This window comes from Impatiens glandulifera, chromosome 2, assembly GCF_907164915.1.
Source record: "Impatiens glandulifera chromosome 2, dImpGla2.1, whole genome shotgun sequence".
NCBI classification, from domain to species: Eukaryota; Viridiplantae; Streptophyta; class Magnoliopsida; order Ericales; family Balsaminaceae; genus Impatiens; species Impatiens glandulifera.
The window spans coordinates 63,066,822-63,082,506 of record NC_061863.1 but is presented as its reverse complement, the minus strand read 5'-3'; the positions used below and the strand labels follow the sequence as shown (position 1 = coordinate 63,082,506).

At 27.9% G+C, this 15,685-nt stretch overlaps 5 protein-coding genes across 5 annotated transcripts; 4 read left to right on the top strand and 1 right to left on the bottom strand.

Moving 5' to 3' along the window:
* Positions 1-547: 547 nt before the first annotated feature.
* On the top strand, positions 548-1,040 carry LOC124925167 (non-specific lipid-transfer protein 1-like). Its single transcript, XM_047465137.1, has 2 exons — positions 548-861; positions 944-1,040. The coding sequence occupies exons 1-2, from the start codon at positions 548-550 to the stop codon at positions 1,038-1,040; spliced, it is 411 nt and encodes a 136-aa protein (XP_047321093.1).
* A 1,371-nt stretch (positions 1,041-2,411) lies between these two features.
* Positions 2,412-2,902, top strand: LOC124925166 (non-specific lipid-transfer protein 4-like). Its single transcript, XM_047465135.1, has 2 exons — positions 2,412-2,758; positions 2,842-2,902. Exons 1-2 carry the CDS (start codon positions 2,412-2,414, stop codon positions 2,900-2,902), a joined length of 408 nt encoding a protein of 135 aa, XP_047321091.1.
* A 2,566-nt stretch (positions 2,903-5,468) lies between these two features.
* Positions 5,469-5,969, top strand: LOC124925165 (non-specific lipid-transfer protein 1-like). Its single transcript, XM_047465134.1, has 2 exons — positions 5,469-5,782; positions 5,855-5,969. The coding sequence occupies exons 1-2, from the start codon at positions 5,469-5,471 to the stop codon at positions 5,967-5,969; spliced, it is 429 nt and encodes a 142-aa protein (XP_047321090.1).
* Positions 5,970-7,380: 1,411 nt separating this feature from the next.
* Positions 7,381-7,882, top strand: LOC124925164 (non-specific lipid-transfer protein 1-like). The gene is made up of 2 exons (XM_047465133.1): positions 7,381-7,727; positions 7,813-7,882. The coding sequence occupies exons 1-2, from the start codon at positions 7,381-7,383 to the stop codon at positions 7,880-7,882; spliced, it is 417 nt and encodes a 138-aa protein (XP_047321089.1).
* Positions 7,883-10,233: 2,351 nt separating this feature from the next.
* Positions 10,234-11,660, bottom strand: LOC124927947 (probable membrane-associated kinase regulator 2). The gene has a single exon (XM_047468460.1). The coding sequence runs from the start codon at positions 11,476-11,478 to the stop codon at positions 10,648-10,650; it is 831 nt and encodes a 276-aa protein (XP_047324416.1). The 5' UTR covers positions 11,479-11,660; the 3' UTR covers positions 10,234-10,647.
* Positions 11,661-15,685: the final 4,025 nt, after the last annotated feature.

The following is a 15,685-nucleotide window of genomic DNA, read 5'->3' as shown; positions in this document are numbered from 1 at the left end:
AATTGCGTTCAATCTTATATGAACGCTTTATTTTATATCTCAATTGATATTATTACATGTAAGCAATTGATAATAAAAATAGAACAATGAGAAACATAGTATCTAACTCATAAAAAATGGAAGAAACCCCTAAACAGTAAACAAAATATGATACAAAATTGAAGTATTTAATATCCAAAATCCCAAATCACAATTTTCTACCTAATCAACAAATATAAGGAAGAAAATGATAGGAGATCACATGATCACCATATATAATCAATAAATACATGGAAAAAAATAAGCTGATCCTTCATTTTATATTTAATGTAATTCATCTTATAAGTAAATTATTTTAATCAGTTTATATCATATACCAATTTAGTTTCTAGTTTCTAAAATAAAAATCTCATTCTCCCATCATATATACCACTATAAATAGAACATCCATTGTTCCTAAAGCCATCACTACTTTAATCCTTTATTTTATCAATAATCATTTGCATTATCAAATTAACCAAAATTAATGGAGAAGAATCACCAGTTTATTATTGGTTGTGTTGTAATAATGGCTGCAATGGTTCTTCCTAATGTTGGTGCCGATGTTGTTTGCCAGGACCTTATCCCTTCACTACTTCCCTGTTTAACCTATTTGACCGCGCCTGGACCTGCACAACCAAGTCCTGGTTGCTGTTCTGCAACTTCAAGTATAGCCGAAATTGCTCTTCAATCCCAAGCCAACCTACAGGGAGTGTGCACATGTTTCAAATCAGTTGCAGATTCAGGATCTTTTCAAATTAACTTTGGCAACGCCAAAGCCATCACCAAGCTTTGCAACCTGCCCCTTAATATCCCTATCGACTCCAGCGTCGACTGCACAACGTAATATATCTTTCTCTAATATTACACTTACTTAAATATTCTTAAATTTAACATGCTACTAATTTATTAATTATTTTTGCAGTCTTACCCTTCCAAAGACTCCTCCATCTTCGGTTTCGGTTTCAGTTCCTGTTCCAAGTCCGGTTCCTTCCCAAGTGTTTGATGAATTGTTTCGATAGAAGTTCACGCAATCAAAACAAATTAAAGTAACACATTCATCTCCATGTGTATTTAATAACTTTATAATGTTATCAGATCAACATTGATAGCTTGTGTAACCTTCCCTTCTATCATAATAGATATTATATACTTTTCATTCTTATGAGCTGTTAAATGTAGTATATTACTTAAATAGAAAGAAGCACTTGGAAAAAATAAAAAAAAAATACCGTGCATGTTGCTAGTATTTATAACTACTTTGTAGTGCATGGATGGGAGTTAAATCAATCAAACACTATAAAATTGTTAAGCAATTACATTTTTAATATATATTTAATATTTTAATGTAATGATTAAAATATTTTGAATTATAATTTTATTTTATGTTTTTTTTAATAAGATTAACAATTTTAATTTATATATAGTTTTATTTATAATGGTTAAAATCAATAATAATTTATAATAAAATATGTAACAATTTTTATATTATAATTTTATTTTAATAAATAAATAAGAAAGCAACTTATACTGTTGAAATAATAAAATATTTGTTTGATATATATTTTATTTAAAAATAATTTTTAATAAAATTATATAATAAACATTTATATGTCAAATATATTTTATTATGAAAATAAAAAACAATCAGTAAATAAAATTTACATACTGCAACAAATATAGAAATAGAGAAATTTATTTAAAGATCATACGTTCGATTCTAAAATTGGGCGGAAGTAATGAATTCAAAAGATATTTTTATAATAATAAATAAATAGAAAATTTGATCAGTTGAGAATTTTTACTCTGCTCAGACCTCTATTTTTCCTTTTCCTTTTATGAGAAGATAAATATATAATAATAAAAAATTATGGTGATTTGATTATAATTAATGAAAAGATTGATGAAATCTACATAACTAGTGTGCCTTTTGGTTGAGTCATAAAAAGTTATCGGCAAATAGCCCAGCACAACAAATTATACACTTGTTAACATGTTTGATTATGAATAAAATATATTATCTATTATTTTAAAAATTAAATTACTTAATTTATCGACTAGAATATACTTATTTATTTTTAATAATCAATCTACAAAAACCCATTTTTTTTTATCATACAAACAAGATTTTAAAATAGTAACTTTCAAATAATAATAATAATAATAAAATATCACAAATAAAATGAGTTCCTATCCTTTTAGTTATATAGTTAAAAAAGGAGAAGAAATGTAAATAAAATAGGCCAATTAAACATGCAGATATGTGACCAAAAGCAAACATTTTACACTCAATTAATGTGTCCATCCATAATGTACCACTATAAATAAATAGACTCATCCCATTCCCAAATCTCACTACTCCCTTCTTCATTTGCAATTTCAAATAAACCATAATGGCTGCTTCTTTTTTGGCTTTTGTTGTCACAATGGCTACAATAATAATTGCTCCCATTGCAGCTGACATAAATTGCCAGGACCTTGTTCCAACGCTCCTTCCTTGTTTAGGCTATTTGACCGCGGTTGGACCCGGAACACCGAGCGATGGCTGTTGTTCGGCAACTCTAAGTATAGCCAACCTTGCAATCCAATCTCAACCAAACCTACAAGGCGTGTGCGTGTGTTTAGAATCAGTTGCGACTTCCTCAACTTTCCAAATTAACATGGACAATGCCAAGGCCCTCTCCAAGCTATGCAAACTTCCTATCGATATTCCCATCTCCACCACCATCGACTGCGCAACGTATGACTTATCTAGACATGGTTACAAATTAGTTTTTTAAAATTATTTTAGTAATTTAATTGTTTAATTTATATTTGATGCAGTCTAACCCTTCCAAAATCACCTCCATCGGCTATAGCAACTTCGGCTCCAGATCAAGTTTAAGGAGGGATGATTATTAAAGTTTATGATGCGCAATCAAGATTCAAGACAAATTAGTAGGATGTGAAGCATTTGTTGATCACATAATTCTTTTTTGTTCATGTTCTTAGGTTTACATATATGATTGCTGCAGTGATAAATAATATTTTTAAAATACATTTGAAGTGTTTTTCTGTTCTTTTTACATAAAAAAAAATATGGAGTTCATATTGATAAGGTTATGTCACAATAAAATAAGGTTTTGTGTTGTGCTGCTAAAAAGATAAAACAAAATATATGGTTGGGTTTAGGGTATTGAATTTCAGACCAAAAAAAAAAAATGAATTGTTTCGATGATAAAAGTTCATGCAATCAAAACAAATTAAAGTAATTGATGCATCTTCCTCTGTATTTAATACATTTATAACTATAACAAGACTGTTAAAATCGAGAATTAGTTATAACTCGTAAAATCTAGAGTTTATATGAAATCGTAAGAGTTTAATTTGAAAAAATAATAGTTATATATTATTATTATTTATATAAATATAACTAAGTGTTTTATATTTAGCTAATTTTAAAAAATTATATATATATTTTAATATAAAATTAATTAAAAAGTAATAATAAGTAAATAACACTATAAAAAATTGTAGTTACAAAATTAATTATATTAATTAATTTATTTAAATAAATAATAACTTTATTTTTTAATTTTTAAATACAAATTTGTTTTTTAATAGTAAAATCGTAAAAAATCGTAAAATCGAAATTTTTATAAACTCGTAAAATCGTAAAATATTGTTATAATAAATTTAAAATCGTAAAAGTTTACCTATTTAAGAGTTTACTTAAACTCAGACTCGTTAACCTAATGTGAAATCGTAAGATAACCTAATGTGAAATCGTAAAATCGTAAAATTTTAACTGACTTGGTTTATAATGTTTTCATATTAAACATTTCTACCTCTTTTCTCCACCCAAATTAATACTATATTTAAACTTTTCATTCTTATCAGTTTGTTAAATGTCTTCAATTATATATGTCACATTTATTATTTAAGCCCAAGAAATTAAAGACATCCAGAATCCTCAAGGGCAGAACTATCCAAATTGACCTCTGTTCTAAATATAATATACCAGACCTATTTATATTAGATTCATACCTAATACAATTCTCATTACTTTAACTAGCATTTAGCCCGTGCATTTGCACGATTAATAATATAAAAAACCGTGAAAAAAAATTATGGATAACATTTTAAATTTTATTTTTAACCGTTTTAAGTTTATGGGTGGGTCAACCTACAATCCGACCCAAATATCCATTTAATCAACATCATTATATATATATATATATAGATTAGTTAGTTAAAAAGTTGAACTTATATTAATATTAAAACATCCCGCGTTTATCAAATTTGGTGTTGAATTTAAAATATGAAGTCTTTGTAGCCTAGTTGGTTAAAGAGTTGTATTTATTTTGTTAGGTTGCAAGTTCGAAACATTTCTTTAGCATTTTTAATTTTATTTTTAACCGTTTTAAATTTAAAGGCGGGTCAACCCACAATCCGACCTAAGTATCCAAATTAACCACAACTCTCGACCCGGCAATTCGGACACTTTAAAAATTAAGCATCATTATATATAGAGAGATTTGATAGAGGGAAACGTTTGATTTTTATGTTGGAAAACTTCATAATATATAAATTTTTATATTTTTTGCTTTGTAATTATTTTTATTTCTCTCAACTGTTATAACATTTTTCTATTTTATAGATTTTACAATAAAAAATAAAATAGTATTAATTAATGGGTGGAAAATTAATTAAACCTTGATCTTGAGTATTTTGTCAAGCACTTAAATTATCTACTAATCATCTGGTTGGAAGATTGAGAACTATCACCAAATTGATTAATTGTTGAAGTGTTTTACTAAAATTTTACAGACGTCCAAAATAAAATGGATTAATAAAATGTTTCAATATATACTTTTAACAATTATTTATGTCAATCAATATTAATACATATAAATTATAATACACTTGTCATAATGAGTCAAACTTGAATAATATTTTAAATTTGAACGTTTCTATCAAATTGCATTAAATCTTATATAAACGCTTTATTTTATATCTAAAATGATATTATTAAGGTAAGCAATTGAAAATAAAAGATAGTGTATCAATTAGAGAGACTCCTTATAAAGTAAACAAAATATGATACATAATTGAAGCATTATATCTAATTTGGTACCAAAAACCATAAATCACAATTATCTACATAATCAATAAATATAAGGAAAAAAAAGATAGGAGATCACGTATCAGCATATATAATCAACAAATATATGGGAAAAAATAAGCTCCTTCATCTTATATTTATATCATATACCAATTTTGTTTTAGGTTTCTAAAATAAAAATCTCATTCTCCCATCATATATACCACTATAAATAGAACATCCATTGTTCCTAAAGCCATCACTACTCGATCTGATCCTCTCTTCTATCAACAATCATTTGCATTATCAAATTAACCAAAAGATAATGGAGAAGATTCACCAGTTTATTATAGGTTGTGTTGTAATAATGGCTGCAATGGATCTTCCTAATATTGGTGCCGATATTGTTTGCCAGGACCTTATCCCTTCATTGCTTCCCTGTTTAACCTATTTGACCGCACCTGGACCTGCACAACCAAGTACCGGTTGTTGTTCTGCGACTTTAAGTATAACCAAAATTGCTCTTCAATCTCAAGCCGACCTACAGGGAGTGTGCACATGTTTCAAATCAGTCGCAGATTCAGGATCCTTCCAAATTAACTTTGGCAACGCCAAAGCCATCACCAAGCTTTGCAACCTGCCCCTTAATATCCCTATCGATCCCAGCGTCGACTGCACAACGTAACATATCTTTCTTTAATATTACACTCACTTAAAATAACATGCTACTAATTTATTAATTATTTTTTGTAGTCTTACCCTTCCAAAGACTCCTCCATCTTCGGTTTCGGTTTCAGCTCCTGCTCCAGCTCTAGCTCTAGCTCCAAGTCCGGTACCTTCCCAAGTGTTTGATGAATTGTTTCGTTAGAAGTTCACTGCAATCAAAACAAATTAAAGTAACACATGCATCTCCATGTGTATTTAATAACTTTATAATGTTATCAAATCCAAACTTTGACAGCTTCTGTAACCTGGTCCTTCTATCCTTATATATTTTTAATTCTTATGAGCTTGTTAAATGTGTTAAATAATTATATATATATATATATATATATATATATATATATATATATAGTGTATTCTTTAAGTAGAAAGAAGCATTTTGAAAAAAATAAAAATAAAAGAGAGAAAAAATGCACACGCATCTCTTGTAACAAGAAAAAGGAAGAATACCATGCATATAGTAGGGCATGGATGAGAATTAAAACAATCAAACACTAAAAAATTGTTAAATAATTACCTTTTTTTAATATATATATATATATATATATTTAATATGTTGTAATGTAATGATTAAAAAAATTTGAAATTATAATTTTATTTTAATTGTGTAATAAGATTAACAAATTTTATTTATATGTATATAATTTTATTTATAATGGTTAAATTCAATAATAATTTAGAATAAATGTGTAAATTAAAATTATATTATAATTTTATTTTAATAAATAAATAAAAAAGAGAACTTATACGGTTGGAATAATAAAATTTTTGTTTGATATTTATTAAAAATTTGATTTTAATAAGATTATATAATAAACATTTATATGTCAAATATATTTTACTATGAAACTAAAAAACAAATTAATAAATAAAATGGTGAGACTCGTGTAGAAATAGAGAAATTTATTCAAAGATCATTATTTACCTTCTAACCAAAAATGTCTTAAATGAATTGATAGTCATGAATTTAATGTGACATCATATATTTCTGTATTGATAAGCTAAGAATTTTGACTCTATTTTACTTCTCTTTTTCTTTCTTGTATGAGAAGATAAATATATATTTAATGTAAAGATTGATGAAATATACATAACTATACCTTGTTTGGTTGAGTCATAAGAAGTTATATGCAAATAGCCCAGCCAAACAAATTAAACAACTTGTTTAATCCAAGTTTATTTATTTTTTTTATAATATCTATTATTTTAAAAATTAAATCATTTAATTTATCAACTAAAATAGACTTATTTTATTTTTAATAATTAATCTACAAAAAACCATTTTTCATCAAACAAACAAGATTTTAAATTAGTAACTTACAAATAATAATAATAATAAAATATCACACATAAAATGAGCTCCTATCCTGTTAGTTGTAAAGATAAAAAAAAGGAAAAGAAAAGTAAATAAAATAGGCCAATTAAACATGAAGATATGTGACCAAAAGCAAACATTTTACATGTGTCCATCCATAATATACTATAAATAACTAGACCCATCCCATTCCCAAATCCTCACTACTCCCTTCTTCATTTGCAATTTCAAATAAACCATAATGGCTGCTTCTTTTTTGGCTTTTGTTGTCACAATGGCTACAATAATAATTGCTCCCATTGCAGCTGACATAAACTGCCAAGACCTTGTTCCGCCGCTCCTTCCTTGTTTAGGCTATTTGACCGCGGTTGGACCCGGAACACCGAGCGATGGCTGTTGTTCGGCAGTTCTAAACGTAGCCAATCTCGCAATCCAATCTCAACCAAACCTACAAGGCGTGTGCCTGTGTATAGAATCAGTTGCGACTTCCTCAACTTTCCAAATTAACATGGACAATGCCAAGGCCCTCACCAAGCTATGCAAACTTCCAATCGATATTCCAATCTCCACCACCATCGACTGCGCAGCGTATGAACTATATAGAGATTGACATGGTTATAATTTTTTAAAATTTTTTTTAGTAATTTAATTGTTTGTTTTCTATTTGATGCAGTCTTACCCTTCCAAAATCACCTCCATCGGCTATAGCAACTTCTCCAGCTTCGGGTCCAAGTCCCGTTTAAGGAGGGAATATAACTAAACTATTGTGTTTCAAAAATAAAAAGTGAATGGGCTTAGCTCGGGTTAATACTGGGCCTGGTTTAAAATGGTCTAAAAAAAAGTAATTTGATCGTAATAAAAAATTATTCTATTCCCTCTCTCGTCAATTATATTATTCAATTCATTAATCAAAATAATAAAATATCTTATACTTACAAAAATCAATTTTAATAAACCCAAACGGAAGAAGTTTTAAGTTTATTGCAACAAAAGAATTGAAGATATTCAAGTGTTAAAACTCCTCTATAAAAAATCAAAGATCTCAAATTTAAGAGAAACCACCCATAGCTAATGATGATAAGGATCCGAACCTAACATAAAATAAAATAAAAAATAGTTAGAAATAAGTTTATCTTTATGTATTGTTAATGTAAATTGAATTAGCAAGTAATATATACATACATGCACCAATTACAGGTGGTCTGGTGACATGAAACAAAATGAAGGTAATAAATAAAAATGACATGGAATTCATAATATATATATGTTTGTTGGGAGGAAAGCAACAATTTCATATGAAACTTCACCAAATATTAATTATTCTTTTTCATGGGGACCACTTAATTATGTTGGGTCGGACTTTGGATACTTTGTCCAAATTCATCCTTCCTTTCATGGGTGTTTAATCCAGATTTGAAATTTCTCACCTATTCCAAGTCTTTCTTGTTTCTTTGTCTATCATGTTTATATACTTAAAGCACTTCAAATGTTTTTTAAAATATTATTTATATACTTCTCCTTAAATATAATATATTTAAAAAAACATGAAAATAAGAAAATTAAATTAAAAAATTTACAAACACGTTAAAGTTATCAAGTTCGCAGATTATTAAGAAAAATGATTAACTCGTCAACTCGACTGACTGCTTTCTGGACGAATATACATATAAATTATTAATGTTTTGTCAACGCATAACGTCTTGTTATGACGGTAACATTTGATTTCGTTGTACAATAAGTAAAACTTTGTTGTAAGAGGAACTAACTATCTATAATGTTAAATTTTCTTCTAAATCTAATTTCACTAGCAAAATTACTCAGGCCTATTATCAAATATTTTTTTAAATGTGACATTCTACATATATTAATAAGATATAACAACCAGACTTTTTACATTATAACAAATATAGTCCAAAAACACTAATAGAAGATTCATTCTCAAAATAAATTTGAACCACTCACAAAAACACTTTCTCGTATAAAATTTTCATTTGGGTGAGGTTAAATTGATTATTGTTGTTAATATATATAAAAAAATAGTTAGAATTGATTTATTTAAAATAACAAGTTGTAAGATTTGAATTTTTGTTAGTTTATATGATGAATAAACAATTTGACTGTTGGATAATAGTTGGCTGATTAAAAAAAGATCAATAATACACATGCAGTGTGATTTCTTATTTTTTATAAGAGGAATGATAGAGAGCGACTGTGAGACAGCGACTGGGAGCGCGATGGTGTACGTGGCCGACAGGTGGAATTAATAAATAAATAAAAATATAATAAAACACGATTGTAGAATAAATATTCTCTCTCCTCTTATTAATTAATTTCTCTTTCCTCTTATTAAATAATTTTTCTCTCTATCTTTACAAATTAAATTATCTGATTTATCCATATTATTATTTTACTCATTTATTTATTTGATATTTATTATCTCATTTAACGGTTAAAATAACTAAATAATTTACAACAAAATTTCACATTAAATATTTTAATAATATATTTAAATAAATTCTAAACTCTAAATCTTAAACTCTAAACCCTAAACTCTAAATCCTAAACTTTAAACTCTAAACCTAAACTCTAAACTTTAAATTCTAAATACTAAACCCTAAACCTTAAACCTTAAACCCTAATTAATATCACTGATTAGTTGAATTATGAATTTATCTCTTTTATTTTTATTTTATTTTTATGACTTTTCAATTTATTTATTTATCAAATATTTTTTATTTATTTTTTATGGTGTTTTTTTTCTTATTTTTCTTATTTATTTTATATGATAGAAACTATTTAATAAAAAGAGAGAGAAAATAATTAATAATATGAGAGAGAAAATAATTAATAATAGGAGAGAGAATATTCTACCTGTCAATCCACGTAGACATCGCTCTCCCAGTCACTGTCTCAAGTCTATCATTTTACTTTTTATAATAATAAAACTATCAAAAGTCTAAAGTCTATCATTTTACTTTTTATAATAATAAAACTATCAAAACCCAACCATATATGATATTAACTCCTGACACATTATTAAAAATGATTAATAATTAGATAGAAAGAAAGAAAGAAGAGTATATTATTGGGTATTTTGATGATAATGATATCACGCTGATGATCAATCGCTTTACATCTGACTGTCTACTAGCTACCCACAATTCCCCTTCTTCCCCCCCAAAAAAAAATTGAAAAAAACAAAACTGAAATCTGTACTCTTCTTCTTCTTCTTTCTTCTGCACCAAAAAAAGCAAAAGCTTTGATTTTTGTTGTTTTGTATTTCTCTTTCTAATGAGTAGTGACTGGTCTTCTCCCCGTCAAAGACAGAGACTTGACTTCCTTCCTTCCTTCCTTCATTTGTTCTTTCTCTCTCATCAGATACTGAACCTTTTCTCTTCCAATATTGTTTTCTTTCTATCCGAAATCATACAAAACTCTGCATTATTCATAATAATAAATCATTATTATTACAAACAATTTTATTAATTTTATAAATAAATAAAAACAATTAATTACCAGATGACGATGATGATGAGGAGGAGTTGTTGTAAGATCTCTTGCAATGAAGAATTGCGCCCTGGATTCCATCATGTTGTTCCATCAACCTGTCATCTCTCCTCGCCGGAATCGGAATCGGAACCATACCAGACGACGACGACCCGTTTAAGCTTTTCCTTAGATATTGTTTACATACCACTCTAAGACCCGCACCCGGAACTGATATTGGACCCTGTTTCTCATCTCCTGATTTTCTCATCGGCGAACATAAATTAGCAACTGAAGGCTTCCCCGTCGTGGTCGTGGTCGTGGTATTTTCGTCTGAAATTTTGACTGACTCGCCGTACGTACGTCTAGAAACAACTTTGACGTACAGAGGTTTAATTAGTTTGGCGTATCTAGTGAGCATATCTTTACCCAGCAACAGTTTCTTCTTCTTGGAGATTGAGTTCTGTTTATGGTATTTCCTCTTTGGACTTTGGATTCCCTGTAGAATCGACGAAATGCGGACCTCTTCTAATTCCTCTTCAGATTTGACTTCTTCACGTCGACATTTGGACTTCTTAAAGAGCATAAAGACAGGAAATTTCGGAGGGGATGTTAATAAGAAGGAGGTGGGAGAGAGAGGCTTGGTGGTTTGTAACTTGGTGGGAGAATCGTCGTCGATGGAATCTGCTGGAGTCTGGGTTCCTTTGGAAGCTGGGAGTCCGAATTCTAAGTCGAAGAATGAGTCTTCTATTTCTTCATCTTCTTCTTGTTCTTGTTCTTCAAAGGTGGATTCAGCAGCAGCAGCAGCAGCGGGTGTGATTCGCCAGAAGTTGAGCATGCTGAAAGCTTCCATAGTGGGTAGAGCCAGTTTGTGATGTTGGATGATTGGGTTTCAATTTCGTTTCAGAGAAGAAAGAAGAAGAAAGAAGTAAAAGTGTGGAAAAGAAGTGGGAAACGTGAGGGGTATATAAATAATGAATAAAGGAAGCTTTTTTATTTACTTTTTCTTTTTCATTACAGGATAGCTTTGAGAATGCGGAGATTCTCATTTTCTCTCTACAGTGTCCGTCGAGAGTCTCGAGGAGAAGGAGGTTCTGCAATTTCTGCTACAGTTTCTTAACTTTTCAGACTAGCTTATTATTATTGTTGACTCAATATTAACTTTTCTTTTTTCTTAATCCAATCATAATCATAATCAAATTAATTAGGAGGGTAGTTTAATCAAAATACGTCATTAAAGAATTAACTAATTTTATATATATAGAGAGAGAGAAAAATTAATTGAGAAACATTTTTATAAATAAAATTCAAACAAAATTTTGTAAATTTACTTTAGAAAAAAAACATCAAAAATCATTTTCCTTAATCATTAGGCTAAATTGAAATTTATTAAAAAAATATATATCAAAATCGGTTAAACCGTCAATTTTTTATTATATAAAAAATTAACCGGGTTTAAAAAAGTATGAACGAATCAGAATTCAATTCGTTGTTTTCAGGGGCGGAGCCAGGATGAAAAATTATCTGGGGCTGACTCCAACTTGCATATCAGATTTAACTTTCTATGCTCCGCTTTTTTTTCAATAAAATTTCCACGATTATTAGAAGATGGAGACTCGTCATACCCTCTCAATGCACACGCTTGCAAAATGAGCCACAGAGTGCTTTCAATAGTTGTTATAAACCGTGATCTGTTATTTTGTTTTTCATCTGAAGACTGTGCATTCAGTATTTTGTCAACATGACAAGGATATTCATTAGATTATCAAGATATTCAACTGCTCTATTATGTGATGAAATATTACATCATATATGCATAACAAAAGAACATTTATCCCCATCATTAACTCGCTTTCAATATTTGAATTCAGCTATTGTAAATGTAGGTTTTTGGGGTTGCTTATGTTCAAACAAGAAACATGGGAAACAAAAAACAGCATCTTTCAAAGGAGAGTATTCTAACCAAGTAAATTTTTTAAACCAATGACTTTGGAACCGTCGATTTTGATTTCCAAATTTGGTCGGCGGGTACTCATCCTTAATAGGTTGATATGACCCCATCTTGATATAAGCTCGTCTAATTTCATCCCTTTGATTAAAAGGATATTTCTATATCGGAATACGTAATGCTGGATCAAGTTTAAGAGAATTTACATTAACATCAATTTTATGAGATTTGTTAGGTTCTTGAGCAGGGATATCAAATTCTTTATTTAAATACCAAACCAAACCAATGTAACTATTTTAACTTGTTTATTAATATTAATTTATATTTTCTTAAAAATTTTTGAAATAGTTTAAAATTAAGAAATATAAAACACTATTATTATTTTAATTTTTATATTTTACTCTTATAAATAATTTGTATTATTAATTATATTGAAATAAATAAAAAAAATAATGTATAATTATTATATAAATATAATTTTAAAATAAATAATATTATTATATGATTTACATTATTTTATATATATTTTTTTATACTTTATTTATATAAATAAATCTTATTTACATATTAATTAAAATTTATGTATTATTATAAATATTTGTATATTAGAAAATATTGTTAGTATAAAATAAAATATTAATAATAATTATTTTAATAAAATTAAAATAATATAATTAATTTATAGATAAATTATATTTCAAAATATAATATTAAAGGTGAGGCAGGATTTGATCACCACGGTTTAATTACATAACTAACTGGGCTAAGAGTTCCATGTCAAACCGATATATAAAATGTTTTATTTTAAGATTTTAATTTAGGTGAGGCTGAAGTCAACTCTAACCCATGCGTGGCTCCGCCCCTGGTTGTTTTTGTTGGTTATTTTAATTTGTGGGTTAAACTAAAATATTAGTCTTATACAACAAGCCGCGCATATATACTTGATAGTAATTTTTTTGGGTTGTAATGAATAGGATTGGAGTAATAAAATAGGAAAGTATTAGGACTATTTTTTTATTCTTAGACATAGGTCAGTTTTAGAGAGAATAATTTTATTTATATTGTATATTATAAATTTTGGGGAGTGATAATGTGAAAAGGACACATACATGTTGGTTCTAGACGGAAGTTTATAAGGAATTGAAAGAATATGATTTCAAAAGAAGAAAACTACTTTAAAGGCTGTTTTTAGCTAGGTCATTTGTAGATTTTTAATCAAAACAGTTTACATTTATAAAGTTTAAATTTTAAATACAAAAAAAAAATATTATAATAAATTCAAAAGACTTTCATCAAACAATTTTTTTTTAAAAAAATTTCAATAAAAATCTCTATATGGACAACATCAAACAAGTCCTAAAAAGCTAATGCATAGCTAATTAAGTTTAAATTTGTTAAAATAAACATACAATTAAGATATACTTTAAAATATTTTCAAACAAATTTCTTACTTTTTTATTATTGAAATTCAGATCCAACTAAATTAGCATCTGTATATCTTCAAACAAAGCCTGAAATGGATGAAAAAAAATGAAATTTGATAGTTGCAATTTTATTAATATAAAAAGAAATTGAATGGACATATGGAATAATTTGTGTAAGAATAGCAAATAATTTGACAAAGAAACTTCCAAAAAGAGAAAAGAGAAAGTGCCAAAAAGAACAAATTAATTTGAGACGTGAGGAGCGTAGCCTTTACTTTACTGGGTTTTGCATTTTGCTTTTTAGGTCAGTTAGTCCTTTTCTCATATACTATATATATATATATATATGGTCACATTTTCATTTCAATTCAAACCATAAATAGTTACATGTCTTTGAATTAAATGATATGATTGATAAAGACATGAAAATAGATTTGATAAATTAGTCGAACAAACTCTAAGGCCGTGTTCTCTTTGGGTTTTAAAAAAACTCATTCCAAATTAATTTCCAATCAATCACTTCTCAACAATCAATCACTCATTTCATTAACCAAAATACTAAAACACTCTCTATTTTAAATTATTATTTTTTATTTTATTCATATATATCAATACCCTTTAAGTCTTTTTACCAAAAATAATCATCACTTACTCAAAATCATCACCAATCATTATTTTTTTCCCTCTCTAGGTTTTTTAAAAAATTCCAAACCGAACAAGGCCTAAATAAATTTTAAGATTATATATATATATTGGTTAGTCAAGTCAAGCTATTAATGAACATTTTGATAATCAATCTTCAAAATTTTGAAATAACTTATTTTCTTTATTAAACATAACATTTTTTTTCATAAAACAACTCCTAAAACATTAAGGGAAACCAGCCCAAATCCTTTTCTTTCACCTTATTAAGGATTAGCAAAAGAAAGAAAGAAAAGGTTGGATTTTTGGGAAAGATATAGGTGAGATAGGATTGACTGGGCTAGGGTTAGTGTATGCATGCATGTAAAGTGTAAAAGTGAAGAGAGAGAGAGAGAAGTCGCTTTCTTTGTGTTTAAGAAGAAGAGAGAACGCCATTAAAAGGATTTGTGGACTCTCCCAGCTCCCATCTTTTAAAGCTTTGACTTATCAAAGTATATTACAACACCTTCTCCCTTTCTCTTTTTCTTTCTCTTTTGGTCGAACAAAGTTGCTATTTTTTCTCTCTTTTTTTCAGGTAAAATGAAACTCACATGAAAACTTCATAAAGAAATTAAATAAAGGTCAAATAATTAACCATATATGTTATCATTTGGGATTCATTTATTAAGTAGGACATGCTGGCCTGATAAAGCAATGAATAAATATGCAAAAGCCTTCTCTAAAGGGAAAAAAAGGACTCCAAGACTAAATTATTTTTCTCACCTTTTCTTTTCTCTATTTATTCCAAAACTTATAAGGGTCAATTCAAAAGTATATAACTTGGTTCCTTTTTTCTTCTATTTTAAATCTTTAGAGATTAGCTATGGTTTCCAATTAAGTGTCCATGTGATTGGAAAGGAAGATGAATTAGGGCCTCGTGAAAAGTATATTACCAAATTAAAAAGATGTTTTGGTTTGGTGGGTGGATGGGTCATGGGTGGGTCTTAATTAATTATAATTAAGTTTGACATATTTCGTGATTTGATTAAAGGAGAAAGAGTAGTGTG